Source organism: Trichoderma virens (assembly GCF_000170995.1).
Source record: "Trichoderma virens Gv29-8 chromosome Unknown TRIVIscaffold_1, whole genome shotgun sequence".
Classification (NCBI taxonomy): domain Eukaryota; kingdom Fungi; phylum Ascomycota; class Sordariomycetes; order Hypocreales; family Hypocreaceae; genus Trichoderma; species Trichoderma virens.
In genome coordinates this window covers 2,193,121-2,216,325 of record NW_014013748.1, presented here as the reverse complement: position 1 = coordinate 2,216,325, position 23,205 = coordinate 2,193,121, and the positions used below count along the sequence as shown (strand labels likewise).

The window sequence follows — 23,205 nt, the reverse complement described above, 5'->3', positions numbered from 1 at the left end:
TGTGGGCAAGGGGTAATCTGTGTTGTTGATGTGTGGTATAACAGAGAAAGGAACACTGATGGGGAGATGGGGCTCAGGACGAGGCACGGGCACCAGGATGAATATATATATATTATTTGTACTCCGCAGCCCCTGTGCCCTTGACAGACGGAGCAAGGCTGGTCCAAGCAGGAACAAATTCGATCAGACGTGCCACTTACACGCGAAACGTTAGGCTGGAACTGAAGAACCCTTGCAAGCAGGATGCAATATTACGATAACCAGCTAATCTCCAGACGTCACTCAACTGTCAATTAGATAAGATTAATAATATTTCGGCATCTTCCAGATGTGCGATCCTCCGCCCGGCAGATCAAAGCTTTGTATCTGGCTCTTCCAGACGCGCGCGCTACATCTTTGCTGATTTATGCACTAACATCCCAGACCCGCAATGCACGGTTGTAATCTGATCGAGCAAAAACGGCACAGAGAGAGATTAGGGCGAATTAAATGGAATCAGGCGTGGTATAAGACGGAATAGGTCCAAAAATCAGTCTCCGAAAAAGCCTAAAGCCGCGTCATTCCCGACATATCATGAGGATCTCGCAGACAGAAGAAGAAGAGAGAAAAGTAAGATATTCCTTCTGCATTCCTGATTCCTCCTCATTCCTCTGTCCCCCCAGCCTAATTCCCAAAACGAAACAAAGTAAATAACAATAGAAGCTAACCGAGAACGAAGTCGATTTTCAACCCTCAAGGGATATGACATGATACAGTATGGAGAACATGCTGAATGAATCAATATGAACTGTCAGCCGCGCGGTGAGGGAACATGAAAGCTGGGCGATCACCGCCACCGTCAGCCAATCAGCGTCGTTAGCGCCGGCTTCCCGCTCGTCACGCTTGCGGAGTTTGGAAATTAGCTGGCTGTCTATCTCTCTTCTTACAGCACTCTGTATAATACCAGATGCCTTATTGTCTGTAGCACTGGCGGAGAGAGCCTTCATCTGCCTTACAGAATGTGATTGTCCTTGGGCAAATGATTACCAAAGGCGGGCGCCGACTCCATTTTGCAACCCATGGGCATGGCCTAGAATCTATGTGCCTTCTTTTTCTTCTTTGTTTTCGTCCTTAGCTTGCGGAGTTGGACATGCTTTCATAATACCTTGCCCTTTTTCCTTTATCGACGGGGCAATTTCTCTTCAATGATGCTTCAGCTCCGCCGCCCGTGACCTGAGATGAGCACATTCAGCTTACCCGGGACTTACCTCAGTCAAACCGCTCGCTGTCTCGCAGGACTGGAATGCTGATTACGATAGCATCACTAACACAACGGATGCATTACAGATCTCGTTTGTCCTTTTTCTAGTAGGGAGTAGAGAGATTGCAGTTGTGGATAGGTCACATAACATGGACCAGACCAAATAGCTGATGTATGTGACAGGCAGGGAATCCAACTATCTGCAGGTATTCTGGCCTCATGTCGTCACTCATCCTCAACCTCACTCTCTCCTTACATGTACTCACCTAGTCGTCTGTCTACCAACATTGTCAAAACCCATCGCTCTTCATTTTCAGCAGCATATCGGCCCATTTTTGAACTCTTTTATTGATGGACCTCGTCGGTCATTGCCCTCCCAATGCCTTTCCTATGAGTATTTGTCCTGCCAGCTCTGCCAAGGGATTCCAACGGCTTATTCATGGGAGGTAGCTTTAATCAATTGCACCGCGTATCCTGCCACGCGAGACGTTGTATGAAGAGTGTGCTGGTAATTGCGCAAAAAAAGAATCCGTCTTGGTGGTATCTTCGTCAAAAGGGGATCGTGGTGGTATTTATTCACATGGCTTATACTGCTCTAGGATATTCTGCGCGCCCACCTGGACTTGGATGCTTTGTACACTATGGTATGTTGCATGAGCTGTTTGTTGTCCGCTTCATTGAGCGACTGGTCGGATTGAAGTAATATTGAATGGTTCGACCTTTCACTCGCCTCAATTTACCTCCAGCCATCAATACATCCAAATCCATCGCGAACCCCATCAATTCCTAGCAGCAAACCACCACATTTCCCTTACACTAGCCGCCCTCAAAGCTTCACTAGCCCTCGCCAAACAGTCTTTCGCAAGGAGCCTATCGGGGCGTAAAGAAACGGCGCAAAGGAAACATGGGAATAATGGAGCGGGCCGCAGCACGGGAAGATAGATCCCGCCATCCAAAGGCCCGGCAGTGCTAAATAAGCTCCTGTATTCCTCGAGGTATGCAACTAACTACTAGCATAAGCCAGGAGACCCGAGTTTGTCCGCGGAAATCTGACATCAGCCACGAACAGGACACTCGAGAAGGGAGGATTGATGCTAGACTAGTCGAACTACTCAACGTCAATCTCTCTCCCATGTCCTTGCGCAGGGAGAACATGACGAACACATCGTGTATACCCCCCCAACACCCACCCATACAGAGGCACCCGGGGATAGGAAACAAGGGCATGGTAACACGTAGCCGCCAGACTACTCGGACTACTGTCGAAAGCCGCCCTGCCAATGGCCTGTGACCGAGCCCTTGAGACAAGCCAAGAAGCCCGCACCCACTCTGTGAAACGAAGGAGGGTAAACATGAGCCCATGACACGTCAAAGTGCTCGTCCCGTCGACACTTCACATGTCACTCTGGGATCTGGGGAGGGGGGGGGGAAAGCCCACTAATAGTTGACGAACCCCCAAGTCACGATGGGCGTCGAGTCGCCCTGACCGCGTCGTAAAGGCTAGGAAAGACGCAGCGACACCATCTTGACCGAATCGGGCCTGCGTGGCAGAGGGAAAAGATGACTGCTCGTATTTTCTGCGCTGAGCAGATTGCACTTTGGCCAAGGCTGTGTCTCTGATGCGTCAACAACCCGCTTCTTTGCTGTTTCAGCAGACACATGCTTTTCGCCCTTCCCTTCCCTCGAGTCCCGGTACCCAAGAAGGCGGTGTTGGGGGCGTGAAATGTAATGACGTTGTTGTTGTAATGGCGGCTACCCGAATATTCGGAGTTTGTCTCGTCCGCGCCGGGCATCAGGGCCAACTCCCTTTCTCCCTCTCTGGGTGGGAAAGAAAGGCGGCCCCAGCAAGGTGTGCTAAATACCGACAGGTTGGTAATTAATTTACCTACTTTCGCTTTGTCCCCTGTACGAGGAGACACTCGTGGAACACAGTTGTGACGGGTGGTGCTGCCACACCAACAGCGGCCCACTGCGGTGGTGATGGATGGCCAACGGGGGGCAGAGAGTAATAAGGCAGTACCTGGTATGTATAAGTATACACGTACCTATTCATCTACCACACCGTATCTCACCTCCTACCTACCTACCTTACATGCCCAATAGTACATATATAGTACCTAATCATGTAGTAATACGTGAATCTCTCACGTCTAGGTATACTTGAGCCAGGGCTTCATCTCTTGTTGAGAGGAATACAAAGGCACAGACTACTACGGCACCAAGGTTTGTTTTGCCGTCTTGTCTTTCCTAACCTCCTTAGCGCCTCATAGCAGCATCACCGGATACAGGTACATACGTAGGGAGGTAGCATCCATGCCTGGTATTCGATCGGTAGCAACCGGCATTTGGGGCTAAATCTTGAGCCTCCCGCTCTCCCAAGCTCACGTGTACGGCCATGTACGGGACGGTACTGGGTTCGACGGACGCGTTGCTACTGTAGGTCCTCTGCTAGTCGCTGTTCCCGCACCTGTCCCTATGCCTGTTCCTGTTTCTTGTGCTTGTGCATCTCATCCGGCGTATCTTGTACCGGCCCGATCCCAGCCCCTGTGCCCTGTCCTAGCACTTGCACTCGTGCTTATACCTGCATCTACCTGCATCTACCTGCGGCTCTGCCTTGTTGTTGCTGCTGGCACAATGACGCTGCGGTCACTGGCAGCTCCCCTGTACCTGCAAATTGCACCGGTGCGTGTACAGATACAAGCGCATAGCAGGCGATACAAGAACAAAACGCGCTGATGCTCGTATAATCAGCAACTGGCAGCCTGTGGGGGAATGTCTGATTTCTGAATTCTGGTGTGTGGATCGGTCACTTCTCACGCCCGAAATCTTTCGGGATTTCCCAGCCAGCCAACCAGATTGCTGGACGGGCCCCCCACATCGTCGACAAGCAGCAATCCGGACGCTCGTACAGGCACCAAACGGTCCCGTACTTGCTAGCGCGGCTCGAAGTAGCTCGAAGTAGGTCGATACAAAGAGTGCACTTGGCAGTAGGGCCTAAGGGCCGGTAGTCGGTACAGAACAATACTAGCATTGTCGCTATTAGGCCTAGGTACCCGCATCTTCCCGCTATTCACCTATTCAGGTACAGCACGTGTAGCTGCTTGCTTTAGAAGCGCGGCCCCTCACCAGATGGTATACCTCAGGCACAAGTCCCTGTACATCCGTGCAGATCTAAATCCAAATTTGCCATGGTCCCCTGTCGAGGCGCCCGCGGTACTATAGCCACCCCCCTCCTCCAAAAGTAAGTCTTTCTTGTCTTCTCTCGCTCGCAGTGGCAGGAAATTGCCCGGCCTGCTTAGCTTTTTCGATTCTGTGTGTTATAAAGATTCGCTCCCTCCCGATCAACTGCGCTTGGCCCCGGCAAATCTCGATTCGATTCCTATTGTGCCGATAACTTTGTTTCCCCATCCCACCTGATTCGTCCCCCGACATTGACATCCTTTCATCTCTTCTTACCCGCTGCCTCTACACTCTACACTCTATACTCTACACTCTACACTTTACACTTTACACTCTACAACTCTCATACAATATCCGTTCCTATCCCGCCTCCATTCTCCAGCCCTGGACCAAGACCGACATCGCCACAGAATCGACCACCCAGGTCATCCCGCCATGGCCGATGTGGCTATCCCCGACGTCCCCATGGAGGTGGACTTCATCCCCACGGAGAAGTTGGTACTCATGTCGGCGCAAAGACTGCGATCCTTTGTCATGAGAAGAGGCCTACAGGAGGCGAGAAAGGGCCCTTGGTCCCCCGAGGAGAGTCAGCGCCTGGTGGCACTGGTGCAGGTGATGGGCCCCCAGGACTGGGTCTGCATCGCCTCCTTCATGGTCTCTCGCAACGCAAAGCAGTGCCGTGAGAGATACCACCAGAATCTCGACCCGACTCTGCGGCACGACCCCATCACTGAAGACGAGGCCTTCCGCATCATGGAGCTGTACCGCAAATACGGCACAGCATGGGCTCGCATCGCCGAGCAACTCCCGGGACGCAGCGACAACGCCATCAAGAACTACGTCAACGGCCTCGTCAACAAGAACAGACGGGCCGAGGAGCGACAGGCTAGCCATCAACACGCTGCCAAGAGACGGGGCTCTGCGCAGTCCATCCGCTCCGCTGCCTCTCCTTCAGCTTCACACTCCCTCTCCGCTTCTTCTTCCACAGCCCTGACTCCATCATCATTTGGCTCTCGATCACTGGAATCGCCCACATTTTCCGACATGACCGAGGCGGACGGCGGCAACCACTACGCACTATCCTCAAATTTACCTTGGGCACAGTTTACGCCTCACGCATCTCCTCCGCGATGGCATCGTCCACTGGCCCAGTCGCCAGAACTTACACACCCCAAAGCCCATCATCACACCCTCTACCAACAGCCGCCACCCTACGAGGCGTCTCCATATGGGCCTCCATATGGACAGAATGGCCACAATTACATCCAGCAACACGACAACTGGCGTCCTGTGTCTCGCTCCTCCGAGCCAGCATCCTTCCTGGACCCGGCCACTCGGCGTCCCAGCACGGATCTTGCCCGATACTCCATCTCTGGCGCGGTCGTGCGCGAGCCTACGAGGGAGGTCGAGATGCTGGACTATGAACTGCCCAGAATACAACCTCCGTGGGCAGGTAACGACATGCACAAACCAATGCTACTGGCTCCAGAGCAGAGTGCCATCGCCGCGCCACCGAGCCACCAGGCCGATCCAAGGATGTCCATTGCGAGCCTGTTGACGTAGGATCCGACAGATAGCTCTGGCTGCCTCTTTCTTCTTTCTTTCTTTCCTTCCTGATTTTTCTTCTACTTCTTATTCATCCCTTTCTCATATCTTCTTTTATTCCCCCAATCATCTTCTTCTCCTTCACTTTCACCTTTTTTTATATTCTCCTCTTTTCCCTTGTTTATTTCTTTCACCCTTTCCTTTGTCTTGATTTCCTTTGTACGAGCCAATTTATATCATGGTAGAAAAGGCCTCAGATGGCAATGCTTTGTTTAGGAATCTCAATGTATGTCGCATGAGCCGACATTTGGTACTACAGGAAATCGTTTACATCACGATGAAAGGCGCTCTTGGGTTATAACGGCGTCCCCTCCACGCTGAGGGCGATGTAGGGAAACGGAAAACGCGAGTTTCTGTTTTTGGCACTTGGATTTTTCTTGTCTATTTCATAATACCCCAATTCCCAAAGGGAGAGGGTTTTCACCTCTCTTCTTTTGAATGTGTTTCCTGGATTTTGCTCTTGTTTTGGTCTGATTTGGCTTGGCTTGGCTGGGAATGGGTTAGTTTCGCGGTAGCAAAGGGCTTTAAAGGGCTTTAATTACTTGTCAGGACCCGGAATGATTATAGGTCAACTGAAAGGGCCCTGCTTCCTGTATGAATAGACTTAGAATTGACAATCATTTTTAAGCATTGACATGTTTCCTAACTCTTCAAGTTTAATTCTAGGTGCCAGCTATTCTTGTGGATTGCTTTAAAAACGCCTCGTTTCCAGCTCCCCGGATGCGCTCTAGTTTAGCCTCACTGAACAGAGTTTGACCCAGAGAATGAATTAGATAATCGACCCGACGGAATCTCGAGCAAACCTGAATAAAACAAAGAGGCGATTGCAATGTCCTAGTGTTGTCATGCTGCATTACGTCAGGCAGACAGGCGTCCGTATATGTACGCGACCAGAAGCGGAAGTTGAACGCAGGCAGCTCAAAACGACACAACTGCGCCGGGAAACCCCCCGATCGCGAAAGCGCATCCCTTTCGCAGCGATCTGGCATCGAGAGAAGCATCGGAACGCCTCAACGGCTTGCGGGTCCCCAGTTGGACGGGGGGGGGGCCACTGATAGAGGATTCAAGAACGCTACCTGGGTGGCCATTGATGCTACCTTAGTTTGTCTTTAGACCATTCCCATTGATGGATCCTTTTTTGCGGCCCTCCCCCCCCTAGGATTAGACCCCCCGGCAAGCTGCAGGACAGTAACAACGCTCTTCTCTGGATGATGATTTTTCGCTCAATCTCCCCTTGACCCCAGTTCTCGGGAGGGGGGGCAGCACTTGACCGTTGAGATGGGCCTAAGCAGCGTGACTGTTTTTCCAATCCTTCCAAGCCACTTTGCGGACTCTCACCCCCCCTGCTAAACATTGATTTGCAACGGCTAGTGGACAAAAGCAAGCGAGTAGTATTACGACTCGTTGGTTGTTTCCCCCCCTCCTTCTTACACTCCTTCACCCCTTGTCTCTTTGTCTCCAGTTCTGGTGGGAAAAAAGAGGGAGGGGCCCGGCAAGCTTCACAGGATTTTGTTTATCGAAGCCTTGAGGCCAAGTCTCGATGCGTAGGAATGGATATCTCTGGCTAGTCAGCTGAGAAGGGGGTGCGATGGGGCCAAGGGGGGGCACCAGGTGGTGATCTGGACTTGGTTTGCCGAGGTTATACGCAAGAGGACATCTTTGAGACGAAGAAGAGGACAGCGAAGAGAAGACGACTCATTACTCTTTTAAGGTGCGTAATTTGGATCACAGCAGCAAATGCAATACTGTTACTGTACTGTAGTACGGAGTACTTGGAAGGCGAACAGCGAAAAAGTGGGTGTAAAACGGGCATTCCTGGTGGTGCTCGTATAGGCAAAGCACGACCCGCGGCGCCTTGGCTTGCTTGCTTGCTTTGCAGTGAGTGAGTGAGTGACACTGGCAGAAGCAGCCAGAAACCGGCGTCGACAACACACGCAAGAAGAGAGGGCGGGACTACTGTACTCGTATGTGCCTGGAGGTGTGCTGCGCTGGATCCCCTGTAAGAAATACCATGTACCGTTCCATGTCCATGGCAGATCAGAGCAGAGCAGAGGGCGCGCGGTCGGCATGAGGCCGCGCCGGGCATCTTCCATCGCAACAGTTTGGGCATCTTGCAAGAGCCTTTTTTTCTCCGATGCCATCTGCCGGACGGGATCCTCTTCCCGCCAGCCACCCAAGTGGACTTTTCCGATAATCAACATCAAACCAATCTATTTAAACAATAAACCAAAAAAAGGCATTGAGTCGTGAAAGAGGTCGAGTCAAAACCGACTTGGATTCTGCGGAAAACGGGGGGCGGCGCCATTCACGATTTCAACCCACGCAGCTTGCAATATCGCAACACACACCCCCTCCTCCGCTGTTTAGGGGGGGCGTCGACGCAGTAATCCCGAAAATTTTCGGGCGCACGTCCCGAAGCCTTGCGCTCAGCCCTTGGGAGATCCGCTGCCGAAGGTGGGGCGCGGCGTGTGATTGGCCCGCGGGTGGACTGGGATATCCGGGGCCAGAAAGTACTAGGTACTGGGTACTGGGTACTGTACTGTAATAATAACAATAATAATAATACCTGCTCAGTTCGATCATGACGGGATGAGGACAGTTATTACTCAAGGAGACAAGAACAAGGACACAGCACAGAGCGGATACGATGCCCCCCCTACTATATACACTAGAGATTTCCCCTTGCCCATCTCGCTCTGGTTTCTACAAACAGCCCGCCCTAGCCCGCGAACAGCAGCTCGCCGCCGCACGCTGCCAAATCGCCCTCTAACCGTTTTCTTTCAAAATCTCCTCTGTCAAAAAGTGACCGATAGAACCAAGACGATTCACCCCCCCTTGCCCTCCCTTCACCCCTTTACTGTAGTATACGAGTACTACTACATAGTATGTACTCACTCACCATGCATGCTCGTACTGGATGTGTGTCTCTCTCCGTGACAGAGCAATCTAAGTGGCACAAGTCCGAGAGAGCACCTCCCATCAGGAACGTAGCTGAACCCTTGCAACCCGCTCGTCAACTCTTTCCCCACCCCTCAATTGAAACCGGAATTAATTCTTCCTCTCTTGTACTCTACTGTATTGTACTGCACATTGTGCTATTGTCCTGTCCTGCCCTGTCCTGTTCTTGTCCTGTGGCCCCCTAGCCCCCCATCTTACGCGCTGGATGGCTCTCTGGCCTTTCTCTGTGCCGCCCATCCCCTTGCCTTGCCGCGGCTGTTTATTTCATTTACAGTACGAGTACGAGTATGTATTTTAATTTGTTTTCTTCTTTGAAAAAATTCCCACAGCGACTCCTGTTTCAAGAGCCCCGCATGTGCATCTCCAAGGAGCATCTCATTGCACATGCACAGCCTTAGTAGCATGCAATGTCTCCCAGGGTACGGAGTACATGTACCTATGTAATGTACTTTACAGTAGCCCGGGCCGTCGATTCGGCGTTCGTTTCCAAACAGAGCCATACAGACAACCCGCTAGAACAAGCCAGTCAGCCAACGACATTAAACAAGGGGGGGTCACCCCCCAGACAATGAACGAACCAAGAAGGAAAGAAAAAAAAAAAAAAAATAGGGCCAAGGACCAGTATGTGCCCTTCCGCGTGACAAATTGCCTAGTAGCACTCGTTTCTACACGCCTGCCTGCTTTTGTTGGCCTTAGCCGTTTAGCCTTCCACCAACGTCATCCAACGTTGGAGATGTTGCCATAGCTCTTGGGGCGGGCTGTCAGCTCTGTTCCCACCGAAAAGAGAGAGAAAAAAAATTGAAGAGCCAATTAGTCAACCAACACGGGACTGGGGAAGAAAATAGAGAAGAAAAAAAGAGCTGCACGATGCGTGTTGCAGCCCCTGCTTCGAGTCTAGCGATGTCAAGGGGCGGGCGCTGGTCCCAGCATTTGCTCAACCAGACCAGACCAGACCAGACCAGACCAGGCTGGAACCTTGACAGCTCAACTGTTTGTTCGCCGATGAATCAACAACGCTTTTGACAGCCAACATGCCAATCACCTTAGGTAGTCTGCTGGGTACATGTACCTGGTAATCCATCAGTCCGCCGCTGCCTGAGCTTGTAAACTGTTCTCAACTGTACCTGTATCCACCTGTACATACTCCGTACAAGGCATTCCGTATAACTACTCGCTTCACTCTAGCTGTCCTGTCATCTCCACTCCACTCTACTACTCGCCCTTGTCCCCGAACAATGGCTCATATGCCGTCTCCTCTCTTCTTCAGTCTTCTTCATCCCGTCTTCGCCAGGGATCCCAGCAAATCCGAAGCTACTAGTATACGGCCTTGCATCCGCACATGCTGGCAACTGGTGGCAAAACCACCTAACCGTTGCATCGTCGCTTATCTAATCGCGCCCTCCCGGAAGCCGGTAATTTGACTTCCGGCTGTCGCGTTACAAAACAACCAGCAACCCGTGTTTCTGTTTCTGTTTTTAGTTTGTGTTACAGACCTTATGCGGGCGGGCACATGAACTTTTGATGACAGCTGGAGACGAGTTTAGTAATTCCATGTGTCCAAGTACTAACTAGGTAGCTTGAATACGCCGGGTTGTCACATGTGCTTATTTCGACGAGATTCAGCCACCAACACACACTAAAGAGGTGACAGGCGGATGGATGCTACGCTGTTGCTAGCATCATCCGGAGATACCTATAGTTACATCGTTATTGGCGGATAATGACGCAAAGTTGTGTTGTTTCCTTTGCATGGGTATCTATCTAGTTTGTATCATCAGAATCTCCCAAAATGGCTGTTCGTTTCCTCGGCAGCGAAACACTCGTTACTGCCCAGACAGTCGTCCCAGGAAACCCCGATCAAACAGCAAACATGACATGTAAACTTGGCCAGGCTCGACCGTGACAGCAACATGCCAGCACTGAATTTACATCAACTCTCTTTGCTTCTTCTTCCTCTTCTTCTTCCTCTTCTTCTCCTTTTTCCTCCTTGATTCATCAACTCTCCACCAAACTAAATCGCAACTCATGGACACGGCTCTCGACAGCGTAGGGCACCCCGAACCCACCCACTCCTCAAAAGCATGCATGACCAGAAATGAGTGGCTCTTGGGCTTGCCGGTGCCAGACACCGAATTGCCAATCGACGTCGACATAAAACCCAATTTCATTCCGCAGCCTCAGAACCACCCCCAAGAGTTTGACGTCATGGAGGCCGTCTTCGAGTGGCGAGACAAGTCCACCTGCCGGCCCGAATTTGCTCGCCTTTTAAAGTTCCGTTTACTCAGTTCCAACACGAACTTCTTGGCCAGCTATCTTGGTTTCTCGCAACCGAGCCAGCTCTACCATTTCGTTGACTATATTGGTGAGTTTTGACAAGTTTGTGGTGAAGGGATCCCCTTCTGGCCATAAGGCCCTATGACCAATCGTTCAAGGAAACTCACACGATTGAGTCAGAGTCCCCTTGCTCTGTTTTCATGACTCTAGAGGAAACTTTTGACTAACCCACCTCTGGTAGTCCCGCTTGTAATCCACCCGTTCATCAGCCTGTGCGCGCGTGGCGACTTCACCTACACTCACAAGCTTCCCACGAGGTCACTACTTTAGGACTGTTTGACTGGCTTTGCTAGTGAGGACTCCATGTGGCTCAAAGACGCTCTGGATAACAGCGAACCCGATACGGTCCTGGTAGGCTATTGCACAGACGACCCTTTGTTCCACAGACAAGAGCTTGTCAGGATGGATGAGGTTGAGCCAACCTTCACAGTCATGGCTTGCATATACAAGTTAATAAAAGCCAATCCTGCAAGATTCAAAGAACCGACGACGGGTCTTGATCACGAGTGTGCATGGGGCATTCATCACGAGGACTGGCAACGCGCCTTGGAGGTCATCTATTTCACCAAAAAACGCAGGGCAGACTTTGGCAATTGTCCCGTGAAAGGCAAGTACAAGTACGACCATTTCAGGAGATGCGATGAATATATTCACGCTTACGCCACGCCATATGTCATTACTTACGCAGTAGGTTTACAAGCAAGATTAGTCAATGAGTGGCTGGCGTTTGAATATTTAAGAGGGCTCAGTACCGAATGAATCCCAAAGCGGCTCATATGACTCGAACGCGGAGGCAGTGTTAGGGAAGTAATGAGTTATGGGAGCTAATGCGATGGAAGAAGTGTTGGAAGGCGACTAGATTGGTGTTGGCTAGTAGAAGTTATATTGCCAAAATTGAAGTTTACAACACTCGATTTGTTCCGTAAATCATTGTTCTGCCTATGCTTTATGGCCCACTTTAAGTTATCCAAGTATTGTTCATACACGCCAGCCTCTAGGATCGCGAAATCTTATACTTCCATAATATTACATTTGCATATTCTCCAAACCTCATGAATAGGAGACCTGAGGTATGATATCTTCTACTGGATGTAACTTCTCGGGATGTGGCTCACCCGTTTCCGTATCCTTCTTGTTAATATCAATATCTCCCCCTATCCTCCCTGAGCTGATACCTTTTGTCGGTTTCTCCAGGTTTTAGCCTCGTGACCAAATCCTGCTGGAGCCCCTGTCTACAAACATGAACGGCGTCGAATGGAATTCCAGCCAGTAGCAGCTTAATGAACAAGTCGCCAGAACATTAGATGTGGAGATCAGTTTCTGAGAATGCCAACTGTTGGAATATTGCGATCTCAACTGCTAGGAGACAGGGCTGAGAGAATGGTTGCAGAAGATAGTACGATGCCTACCAAGCTATGGGCAGCAAGTACAAATTTCTGAATGCTTAAAGGTAGAGTAGCAGCCAAAGATAAACTCTGGGCACTCGTGCCATGGCCGAGCCATGAGAAGTAAAAGATTTCATAGCTACCTTGAGCATAAGATATTTAAATACCTTTTATAAACCCCCACAAGGTGACTGAAGCGATCTATGCTTGAGTGCCTAGGAATGTCACAAACAGATCTACAGTTTAACTCTCGCTGTAATAAGTGAGTAGATTGACCAACCAAACTCGCCAGATGAGTAGCACCACTAGTGGAGGTGGCCTGGAATGGGTTTTCTAGTAGACAAGTTATGCGACAGGGAATGCTCAAATCAACTTGCAAAAAAGGAGAGAAGCTTCATCTCTCCTCGGTCTTTTCCAAGATTAAAAAAAAATCTATATGCCATCTCTCTAACAGAACTTTTACTATTGTTACACTGATATACGTCCTAGTATTACACACATCATCGACCGGGCTCTCAGGCGCGCTCAACATAGCCCGACTTGATCACGCTGTCGGCAAACAGCTCGCGACACCTAACTTTACTCTCCAGTCTCGCGCACAGCAGAAACGCGCCGCTCAGCTTCCGGTGCAGGCTGTACGTTTCCTCGGGAGGTGGCGCCAGTCGTTCGTTAAGCATGACTGGAATGAGAGCCTTGACTCGCTCCGTAATAGTCTGGTCCTTGAAGTCATACACCTCAGGGGCTGAGGCAAGGAATGGCTCCGCTAGTGTGAGGACCGATTGGATATGCGCGTCCAGCATCGTCCTGCTCTCGTGGCCCGTCAGGTATCCTAGGCCCTCAGAGAACTTCTTGACGCCCTCCCTGTCGGACCGTGATGCAGATTCGAGGAGCTGCACGTACTGCGAGATGAACTCCTCTGGGAATTCCCGCGAGGCGCCAAAGTCAAGAAGCTCAAGCTTGTTGGTGCCGGCATTGTAGAGGAAGTTGGTCCAGTTGGGATCGGTCTGCATAAACTTGAACTCTGTAATCTCCCTCAAGCACAACCGAAGGATCTGCGTGCCAATCCAATCGCGCTGCTCCTGCGTAAACGACTTGACACGGGTGACGCCAATGCCGTCGAGAAAGTCCATGGTCAAGACTTGCTTACCAGATGCCTCCAAATAAACATATGGGGCTTCGAAAACGTCCTCCTCGCCCTGGAGCAGCTCCTTGTACCGCTTCGCACATTCTGCCTCGCGCGAATAGTCGCATTCCCAACCAAGTTCCAGTCTCGCATTGTCAATCGTCTTGTTCAGGTAGAGACCCCTAGGAAGCAGTTTTGTGGCCGTGAGCAAGATGCCGAGATTGTCCAGGTCAGAGTTGATGGAGTCGGCCACGCCTGGAAATTGGATCTTGACAGCTACTCTCTTCCCGTTTGATTTGAGCACGGCCCTGTGTACTTGGCCGATGGATGCAGCCGCAATCGGTTTCTCCTCAAACTCACTGAAGAGGTCTCGCCAGTCGGATCCAAGATTACTAGTCAAGACCCGATCCCGCTGCCACGCCGGCATGTAGTCAGCTCGGTCCTGAACCCGCTGCAGCACCTCCTGGAGAGGAGCCGGGAGCATTTTCGAATCTTGAAAGCTCATCATTTGTCCCAGCTTCAGAGCAGCACCTCTCATTCGAGACAGTTTTGCAACCAATCTCTCCATGTTACCGCCACTGAGCAACACAGACCCTTCACCACCTCCTCCAAAGGCTCTGCTCACGCTCTCCGTCACAGCTCCGCCTAACATTCCAGCGGCCAGACCACCATAGTTGAGGATACGACTGAATCGGGTAGCCGGTACTTTTGACTCGCGAAGCTGATAACTAGGTACGTTCGCAGGCGGCGTCTCAGGGTTGATCGTCGCTTTCACAGCTTCGATTATTTCCTCATTCACCTTGATGGTATCAGGGCTTGGTGAAGTCTCTGGCGAAGTCTCTGATGTAGTACCAGGTACAGCCTCTGGTACGACCTGGGGTTCAGGCTGCGGCGTATCTATTGATCCCGGTGTTGTGGCTTCTATAGACTCCGATTGCTGTGCACTCGGCTGTGATTCATGACTCGTAGCTTCAACACTGCTGCTTTCAGTCACGGGGGTAGTTGAAGGAGTAGTGGTAGTTGCTTCAGCGACATCTTCCACAACCGGGGGTGGCCGCGGCCAATAACGCAGAGGATGCTCCTTCGCAGTGCTTCCAGCAGTCTCTCCACGGCTCTCCGCCCTTCCTCGTTGTTTGCGTAGTGAGTCGAGGATTTGGGAGCCCCGCGCAGTGTGAAAGATGTTGACATCGACCCCCTGCGGTACGTCTAACTCTTCACTGGGCTGGTCCTGGCTCTGAGTCGGAGAGGGAGTCGCAGACGCCTTCTCTATAGTTTGCCGTTTGGAATCGCTTCCAGATAGAGAAGTTTTGAAAATTGGCTGCTCATGGAGCTTGAAATCCCCCGCCTTTGGTCCCTCAGACACCGGCGCAGATGAAGCCGTAGACTCGGAGCTCTTCTCACCAAAGTCCTCAGCATTCACAGCCTCCTTTCCCACAGCCTCGCCTCCATCAGCCGGCTCCTTTTGCTCTGGAACTTCCGTCTGCACCGAACCAGCAGCCCTATTCCTCAACAGCGACGCAACGCTCGACGTTCTGCTGTAGACGTCGAACTGCCGGCCGCGAAGAGCGACATGCTTTGATGCGACAGACCGAGAGGCATTGAGCACTGCCGCGAGGTCAATCGCAAAGTCCACAAAACCCATGTGAACTTGGCAGTCGCAGATCGCCGAACTAAAAAAAAAAGGAGAGTCTTGAAATGCTGCTGTTTGCGGACTCGGACTTCGATATGATGAGTTGAAGCTCGGAAAAGGCCGCCAACTTTTAGTCAGATGTCGTCAAAATATGCAGTTAAGCGGGGCGACGGGACTGCATGTCACCAAGCGCATCATCGATTCTAACACTGAGAGTGGGGATGCGATTTGGATCAAATTGAAATATAAATGGCAAGTAAAAAATAATACGTAGATATAGGACATATCTGCATAGTCATTTGTTCAAGAAACTCTCGACTATCTATGGCTCTGGTTGACAGACTCGGTGTATATAAACTTCCATGTGACATTACCCCTGTGAAAACGCCATGCTAATCCAATCTCCAAACGAAGAAAAACACTACAAAAACACCACCAATATCCGTAACTCGCTCTATCAAGAATTGAAACATAAATAGAGAAGAGTGTTGCCACAATCTTAAAACGGGAATAGTCGCTTTTATTTTGATTTGGGGGGCACTCTGCTGACGCTCTTCAAAAGTGAGCCTTTAGGCTTCCTTGGAGTTGCTTGTCCAAAGGAATTCGCTGCTTTCCCTTTCAACGGGGTCGCCACCTTACTCCATAGTCGTTGTGCGGCCGGTGTCAACCCTCCTGACACCCTCGGGCCGCTGGTGAATCTCGGAGTCTCCACCTGGCTAGCCTTGCCTGTGAATCCTCTTCGCTGAGAATCACTCTTAGACTTGGAGATTCGCTCCACCATTCGCTCGTGAAGTAGCTCTCGCTTCCTCTGGTCTTGTATCTTGAAGGGGTTTGTTGCATCCCCGGGTCCCAGGTTGATAGGCGCGGGCATACTGATGTCGTCACCGTCTTCGTCATCCACAAAGGCGTACCCATTCACTCGCGGAGTTTCGCCGCCACCAACAATGCTAGAGTCGAGATCTTGCTGTCGCGGCTTTCCCGCAATAGCATCGCGTACTGACGACATGGTTGGGGATGGGGGTCGCTGTGGCACATGAGGTTGCGGCATTCTCGTATTCTCATAGCTAATCGACCTTGGCGCCATGCGAGACAGCTCCTCCGCGCTCTCGGCAATCGTCTTGACCCCGTCTTCGAGGCCTTCTGGCTCGAACATGAGGCCGTTCCGTGGGGCTGCCTTCCACGAGTCTGGCCGTGCAGGTCGCTCTTCAACATCCTTGATAGCCAATAGATCTCTCTTGAACCCATCGTCAACAAGACTCCGCGTCTTTTCCAGCCTGTCGGTGACCTCTTTCTGTTTAATCATCTGCTTCGAAGGAAGCTTGTTTCCGCGCCAGAGCCAGGCATACTTATCAGCCCTCTTTTGGTTTTGCTTGTCGATTAGTTTATAGAAGCTCTCATTGTCTTCACTGGTGTAGGTGGCCTGAAATTTGGACAGGCTCAGATTGAGGTCCAGCGGCGGCTTCTCTTGGGCGACGCTTGTTGCCACAGACGCTGGCGTATCCCCAACAAAGCTGGTAGGAGTCCTGTTGCCGGTTGCAGTGTTGATTGACGAAGAGGTTCTGGTGGGTTTTCGACCAGGCGTCATGACGTGTCGAAGCCTGCGACTAGCGCTTGATATCCAGGCAGCATCCTTCGACTCCATCGCATCCAGATATTCCTGCTGAATCTGCGTCTCCAATAGGCCCGGGAAGAAATCCCTGGCGATAATCTGGGAGAGCGCCTCGGTATACGTATCCTCGTCCAGCACTTTCTTGGGCCTCTTGATCTTCTTTGCTGGAGGTGGAGGTGGCATCAGATCGGTGTCGGTCCTCTTACGCACCAGGGCGTTTGAGGCCCCAGCCGTGGACTCCATGGTCGACCGCGTCAGGATAAAGCCCGCGATCAGTCTAAGATTCTGCCGTCTGCTCTATGGCTGTATTTGTTTGGACGTCAGATTTATTTTGTTGATGCAGAGGTGGCCTTTGATTACGGCAAAAACAAGGTTTGCTGCCTATGTTGATGGGAGAGTTTGAGCCCTTCAGTCGTTGAAATGAACGAACAAGGGTAGCGCCGCCATGTGAAAAGTACCGTGTCGTTGGCAGTACTCCGGACTACTGCCGCCACGCCAGCAAAGCCCTTGTCACTCGCCCCCACGAGCCGCCACATGTACATGTAACTGTACATGCATCCGTCCGATGGCAGCACGCACCAGCACATGGCCGCCATCCAAGCTTTGTCCAATGTACAATGGAAGGCCGCAGAATGGCCCTAGGGCTAGACCGGCCGCTGGAACATTCCAGGTTTGACGCCTCTGGCAGCGCTGGGGATATCCACAGGGCACATGGCAGCGGCGAAAATAGCACAACCTGGTAGGCCTCCAGGGGGGCCGGCAGCCTATTGAAGAGCCTCTGGAGGAGCCTCTGGAGGAACCTATACGGGCAACTGCACTTGGCCTTCTCCTCATTCGGACCCTGTTAGCCCAATCCAGAACCCACTCTGCATCCCCAGTTCTTTATCGATTCCACCAGGTTTTGGGCACTCTTTGCGAAAAGTCCAAACCTCTCATTGTCCCTCCAGACGCTGCGCCTGTGACGTTGACCGGCCGAGGACAAAGACCCTGTTGTTCTTGTATAAATTACCCATTGTGAATTCTCCCATCTCCGAGTCCTGCCCGTTTCCCCTGCAACGGTCTGGCGCACGCGATATCACGGCCTTTGGCATCCTCCCAGTCTCTCCGCGTGCTCCAGTCCAACCCATAGTCACCCCTCTTCACCATGTCGCAAACGGCTGTCGAGTTCAAGAACCAGGGAAATAAGGCATTCTCCTCTGGAGATTGGCCGACGGCAATCACCCTTTACAGCAAGGCCATCGACGCAGACGCCTCCGAGCCCACGTTTTTCACAAACAGAGCCCAAGTTTGTAAACCCGACTTCGCTCCGGATCGGGGTTAATACCCCAGGCTGCAGCTTGACTAACCCGCTTGTTATTCTACTTGCTAGGCATACATCAAGACAGAAGCATACGGATATGCCATTGCCGACGCTACCAAGGCCCTCGAGATCAACCCGAAACTGATCAAGGTACAAGATTCCCACCACCGCATTGTAAACCAGTCGAGAGGCTAAATCATGGCTCTTGAATATGTAGGCATACTTCCGTCGAGGCCTCGCCCGCACTGCGATTTTAAAACCAAAGGATGCGCTCGAAGACTTCAAGGAGTGCGTCCGGCTGGACCCCAACAACAAGGATGCGCGACTCAAGCTGGAAGAATGCAAGAAGATTGTGCGCCAGCTGGCTTTCTTCGCTGCTATCGAAGTTGGCGATGAGCCATCGGCTGCGGAGGGCCTTGATCTGGAATCCATGGCTGTTGAGGAGGGCTATGACGGAGCAAAGCTTGGAGACGAGATGACCCAGGAATTCATCGACGACATGATTGAGAGATTCAAGAATGGCAAGCTCCTTGCTAAGAAATACGTCTATCAAATCATCATTGCCGTCAAGAAACTCGTATATGAGGAGCCCACCATGGTTGAGGTGGAAGTTCCCGAGGGAGTCGAACTCACTGTCTGCGGTGATACCCACGGTAGGCAACACATATCGAGTCATGGCTGCTATTGGGGGATTGCAGGGTGCTAACTTGTTTTCGAATCTAGGCCAGTACTTTGACCTCATGGAATTGTTCCGACGAAACGGTGCCCCGTCAGATAAGCACTGGTACCTGTTCAACGGCGATTTCGTCGACAGAGGATCTTGGTCGACCGAGATTGCGCTATTACTGTACGCCTATAAGTGGCTGCGACCCAACAACTTCTTCTTGAACAGAGGAAATCACGAGACAGATGACATGAACAAGGTTTACGGCTTTGAAGGAGAATGCAAAGCCAAGTACAACGAAAGGTACGTTCGGACTTTGATACCAAGTACAGTTACAGTCAACATTTACTGACACACGGCACAGGATTTTCAGGCTATTCTCCGAGAGTTTCTCCGCATTGGCCCTGGCGACATTAATTGGATCCAAGTACCTGGTTCTTCACGGTGGTCTTTTCTCCGACGACAAGGTAACATTGGATGACATCCGCAAGTTGAACCGACATGGTCAGCGTCAACCTGGTCAGTCAGGCCTCATGATGGAAATGCTGTGGACCGATCCTCAAGACGAGCCCGGCCGAGGGCCCAGCAAGCGAGGAGTTGGCATGCAATTCGGCCCCGACGTCACCAAGAGATTCTGCGAGAACAACGGCCTGGAGGCTGTCATTCGAAGTCACGAAGTGCGCATGGATGGCTACGAAGTGCAGCACGATGGCAAATGTATTACTGGTATGTCTCATGTTGATTGGCTAACTTGTATTACCACGGCAATAATTAACGGTTGGCAATAATTTAGTCTTCTCTGCTCCGAGATATTGCGATTCAACTGAGAACAGGGGCGCTTACATCAACATCGGGCCTGATTATAAGCTTCGGTACGAGCAGTTTGACGCGGTACCGCACCCCAATATTCGGCCAATGGTGAGCTTCCCTCTTATCCCTCCTCCCTCTGCTGCCGTAGGATCTGGCACTAACGTGATGAATAGGCCTATGCCCAAAACTCTCTCATGTCGTCTCTCATGTAGGGCCCTAGGCGGGGCAAAAAGGGGCGAAGAAGGGCTTCTAGGAGCCTGGGGGGCATATACACCCCTAGCTTCCAGGTATCCGAAGGGGTATTAAAAAACAGTAAAAAGCTTCAAACATGGCCATGAAGGAGGCAGTACTTAGATATACCCCTTGTAGATTAGGTATTTTAGGTTACGCAGCGTCAATGCCTCAATTGTTCCAAAGCTGTTCTTGTCCATTGCTCCCAACCATTGCGCCAAGCCAGTCGGAGCACTGCTTGATTCGTAGGAGAGACTCAATGCCTCCATCATTGGTGCCCTTCCACGCAGTAAGTGCGGCGGCAAAGGAGCCGAGATCTTCTCGAGGCACCCGGATCCAACATTCAGATCCGCTGACTTTGAGCACGTCGAGAGGAATCGCGGTACCTGTTAATCCAAGGAACTGGCGCAAAGCAGCCGTGCAGTAAGATTTGACTTGGAGATTGTCGAGCTCGACGGCAGCATCCGGTGGGTTCGTCAGAAGCTCTAAATGGATGTATGAAAACGGCGGCGTCCTGATGATGCACGTGAGAAGTTCGTGCGATTTTTGCAGTCTCGTTTTTTCCAGTATTGACTGCTCGGCCTCTGGGTTTGTGTCTTGATCCATCTTTATAAGATGATTTGAATGAGTGAGTGTAGGTGTATATAGTTGGGAGTGGTGTATAGTTGGTAACTTGAGGAAGATGAAAATCTAAATTGCGTTTGTTGCATGTTTTGAGTTAGATGCATCTGTTTGTAGCGCAGTCTGGTGTATTTTTGGGAATCATGAGAACGCTTGAAATCGACACAACAAGATGTACTGCCCATTCATTGAGTCGGAAATCTAGCAAAGGAAATTAATCAAATTAAGTAATTGGCCTAAAAATTCTATAAATCCAAAACTAACACAACTTCACTTGCATTTGTTAAAATACCGTCAACTGTTCCAACAAGGTACGTACTTGGTGCCTCGGAAGCAATTCCGCACTAGCGCTCCTCCATCGCCTTCCCGCCAAACTGACCCATTGATATCCATCTTCAATCTTCAGCCTTGCCAATCCACCCAACAACCCTCATCCTTCCTCTCCCTCCATCGCGCAGCATGTCCAGCTTCGTCACCCCCGGCCAGCAGCGCTACCTGCGCGCCTGCATGGTCTGCTCCATCGTCATGACATACAGCGTCCGTCTTCCAAACCCTCCCGAAAAACGCGAGTTTGCATGACCTCTCCTGCTAACCCCCCGAGACTTGCAGCGCTTCCGCGACGAAGGATGCCCCAACTGCGAAGAATTCTTGCACCTCATCGGCTCGCAGGACCAGATCGAAAGCTGCACATCGCAGGTCTTTGAGGGTCTGATAACGCTGGCCAACCCGGCCAAGTCGTGGGTCGCAAAATGGCAGCGTTTGGACGGCTATGTGCCCGGCGTGTACGCGATCAAGGTCTCGGGCCAGCTCCCTGACGAGATTAGGTCCTCGTTGGAGGATGAGTACAGGATACAATACATTCCGTGCGTCTAGACTTATTCCTTTTCATTCGGCGGGAACGGGAGGCTGACTTGGTGATACAGGAGAGATGGCACGCAGACCGAGGCCGATGCTTAACGAGTCTGGATATTCACACGATGATTGGGCGTACAACAGGGGCGAATACGGCGTTTTGGAGATGGAATCAAACATTGGAAGACCAAAGATTAATATATAAATTGTTGTTAGGTCATTATGGTATCTATGGAAACGCTACATGCTACAAAATACATCCGTTCCCATATGCAATCTATACGCTATATCAAAAACCCAAAACGCCATCCCAACTTGTCATGTGTTTCAATTATTCCTTTGCTTCTTACCATTAGGCATCCCGAACCCGACCGAGCCGCTGGGTCTCTTCCTCTCTAGCTCTTCTTTCATGATCCTCTCGGCCTCGCTCATTTTCTTGGGCTGCTGTAGTACAGATCCCTTCTTTGATCCTGAAGCCAACGCGTTCTTCTTTGCCTGGGCAAAAACGTTCTTCACCTGCGGCTTTTCGCCGAACTTTAGGGACACCCCGCCAAAGCCCTTATTCGTAGCTGGCTTTGGTTGCTCCTTTGACGCGGTAGAATCTGTCTCCTCGCTCTTGTCGGCATCTTTTGATCCTTCAGGCTTGTCCTGTGTAGAGTTTGGCTCGGGCTCGGGCTTAGGCTTCGCACCAAACGAGAGCTTTATTTTCTCGCCATCTTGTCTTTTGAGTTCCCTGTCCTCTGGCTCCTCCTCGTCATCTCCATCGCGTTTTCCGGCGCTCTCCTGAGCTCGTTTGATTTGTTCTCGTATCATGCGCTGTTCAATTTCTTCGTCGCCTTGATCTTGGGCTTCCTTCCTCCTCAGTGCCTCTTGTCGCCGAAGAGCGTCGGGTGAGTTATCGATCCAACTAATGTGAAGTCCCTTTTCCGTCTCTTCTACTCGACATAATCCTTCCTTTCCGAGATATTTGGCGTATTCGGTCAATGACGGCCATTTCGTCGCGTTCATGTGGATGTGCTCTTTGTTGGCAATGTATTCTTGGTAGAACTGGTTGATGTGGACTTGCTTCTCTCCATGAGCCGTCCTCAGCAGCTGCAGAAAGTCTTTCGAGAACTCATCGCTGTACTGGTTGATGAACTTTTTCGGGTCCTCGCCGACGACGAGCATTTGTCGCACGTGGCTTTCGGACTGGGTGTGCATCTTAAATCCATTGGCATCGCGACACTGCTTTTCGCACACTTGGCAATACCATCTTAGGCGCTGAAGTCCCTTTGACTTGAGCTTGTTGCTCAAGTGCTTGGTTGAGCCAACTTCTGCTTTTGGCATGTTTGCTTTCCTTTATTCGTCTTCTACAAAAGCCCTATAATACCGCGCCTGGACGATGGAGTTTCGTATTGTATCCGATTGCAACGGTAGTCAGAGCCACAACGGGAAAGCGATAAGTGTATGAGGCGTGATGTTTATTATGGAGATGGCAGTTAAAGGTTCAAGATGTTTCTGGGCTCAGCCTTACATGGAGACAACGAAATCTTATCTTATCGCCACATTATCTATTGCCGAGGATTTCCCGGTGACATTACCTTAGCCTGATTTCTACTTGGATGTCAACATTTATTGTTGCTGCATCAACGCCACTCCATCGACTTCTCTCTTCACAAACTCC

General features: G+C 51.1%; 9 protein-coding genes across 9 annotated transcripts; 4 read left to right on the top strand and 5 right to left on the bottom strand.

Annotated features, from left to right (window-relative positions):
- Nucleotides 1-2,700: 2,700 nt before the first annotated feature.
- TRIVIDRAFT_63188 (uncharacterized protein) lies at nucleotides 2,701-3,585 on the bottom strand (the record flags this gene model as incomplete). Its single annotated transcript, XM_014106239.1, has 5 exons — nucleotides 2,701-3,094; nucleotides 3,130-3,260; nucleotides 3,328-3,357; nucleotides 3,389-3,450; nucleotides 3,537-3,585. 5 exons carry the CDS (start codon nucleotides 3,583-3,585, stop codon nucleotides 2,701-2,703), a joined length of 666 nt encoding a protein of 221 aa, XP_013961714.1.
- A 1,396-nt stretch (nucleotides 3,586-4,981) lies between these two features.
- On the top strand, nucleotides 4,982-5,281 carry TRIVIDRAFT_19767 (uncharacterized protein; the record flags this gene model as incomplete). The annotated part of the gene is made up of 1 exon (XM_014105475.1): nucleotides 4,982-5,281. A coding segment is annotated over one exon (300 nt), but the record flags the coding sequence as incomplete, so codon positions are not given.
- A 5,907-nt stretch (nucleotides 5,282-11,188) lies between these two features.
- TRIVIDRAFT_63186 (uncharacterized protein) lies at nucleotides 11,189-12,913 on the top strand (the record flags this gene model as incomplete). Its single annotated transcript, XM_014106161.1, has 4 exons — nucleotides 11,189-11,345; nucleotides 11,499-11,574; nucleotides 11,611-12,004; nucleotides 12,890-12,913. The coding sequence occupies 4 exons, from the start codon at nucleotides 11,189-11,191 to the stop codon at nucleotides 12,911-12,913; spliced, it is 651 nt and encodes a 216-aa protein (XP_013961636.1).
- Nucleotides 12,914-13,217: 304 nt separating this feature from the next.
- TRIVIDRAFT_63185 (uncharacterized protein) lies at nucleotides 13,218-15,467 on the bottom strand (the record flags this gene model as incomplete). The annotated part of the gene is made up of 1 exon (XM_014106160.1): nucleotides 13,218-15,467. The coding sequence occupies one exon, from the start codon at nucleotides 15,465-15,467 to the stop codon at nucleotides 13,218-13,220; it is 2,250 nt and encodes a 749-aa protein (XP_013961635.1).
- Nucleotides 15,468-15,713: 246 nt separating this feature from the next.
- TRIVIDRAFT_82193 (uncharacterized protein) lies at nucleotides 15,714-17,423 on the bottom strand (the record flags this gene model as incomplete). The annotated part of the gene is made up of 1 exon (XM_014106159.1): nucleotides 15,714-17,423. One exon carries the CDS (start codon nucleotides 17,305-17,307, stop codon nucleotides 15,976-15,978), a length of 1,332 nt encoding a protein of 443 aa, XP_013961634.1.
- Nucleotides 17,424-18,208: 785 nt separating this feature from the next.
- Nucleotides 18,209-20,050, top strand: TRIVIDRAFT_197274 (uncharacterized protein; the record flags this gene model as incomplete). The annotated part of the gene is made up of 7 exons (XM_014106158.1): nucleotides 18,209-18,349; nucleotides 18,434-18,514; nucleotides 18,582-19,017; nucleotides 19,088-19,331; nucleotides 19,393-19,754; nucleotides 19,822-19,946; nucleotides 20,012-20,050. The coding sequence occupies 7 exons, from the start codon at nucleotides 18,209-18,211 to the stop codon at nucleotides 20,048-20,050; spliced, it is 1,428 nt and encodes a 475-aa protein (XP_013961633.1).
- Nucleotides 20,051-20,240: 190 nt separating this feature from the next.
- TRIVIDRAFT_34768 (uncharacterized protein) lies at nucleotides 20,241-20,675 on the bottom strand (the record flags this gene model as incomplete). Its single annotated transcript, XM_014106157.1, has 1 exon — nucleotides 20,241-20,675. One exon carries the CDS (start codon nucleotides 20,673-20,675, stop codon nucleotides 20,241-20,243), a length of 435 nt encoding a protein of 144 aa, XP_013961632.1.
- A 449-nt stretch (nucleotides 20,676-21,124) lies between these two features.
- On the top strand, nucleotides 21,125-21,841 carry TRIVIDRAFT_73317 (uncharacterized protein; the record flags this gene model as incomplete). The annotated part of the gene is made up of 3 exons (XM_014106156.1): nucleotides 21,125-21,227; nucleotides 21,300-21,553; nucleotides 21,614-21,841. 3 exons carry the CDS (start codon nucleotides 21,150-21,152, stop codon nucleotides 21,645-21,647), a joined length of 366 nt encoding a protein of 121 aa, XP_013961631.1.
- A 28-nt stretch (nucleotides 21,842-21,869) lies between these two features.
- Nucleotides 21,870-22,868, bottom strand: TRIVIDRAFT_34306 (uncharacterized protein; the record flags this gene model as incomplete). The annotated part of the gene is made up of 1 exon (XM_014106155.1): nucleotides 21,870-22,868. One exon carries the CDS (start codon nucleotides 22,866-22,868, stop codon nucleotides 21,870-21,872), a length of 999 nt encoding a protein of 332 aa, XP_013961630.1.
- Nucleotides 22,869-23,205: the final 337 nt, after the last annotated feature.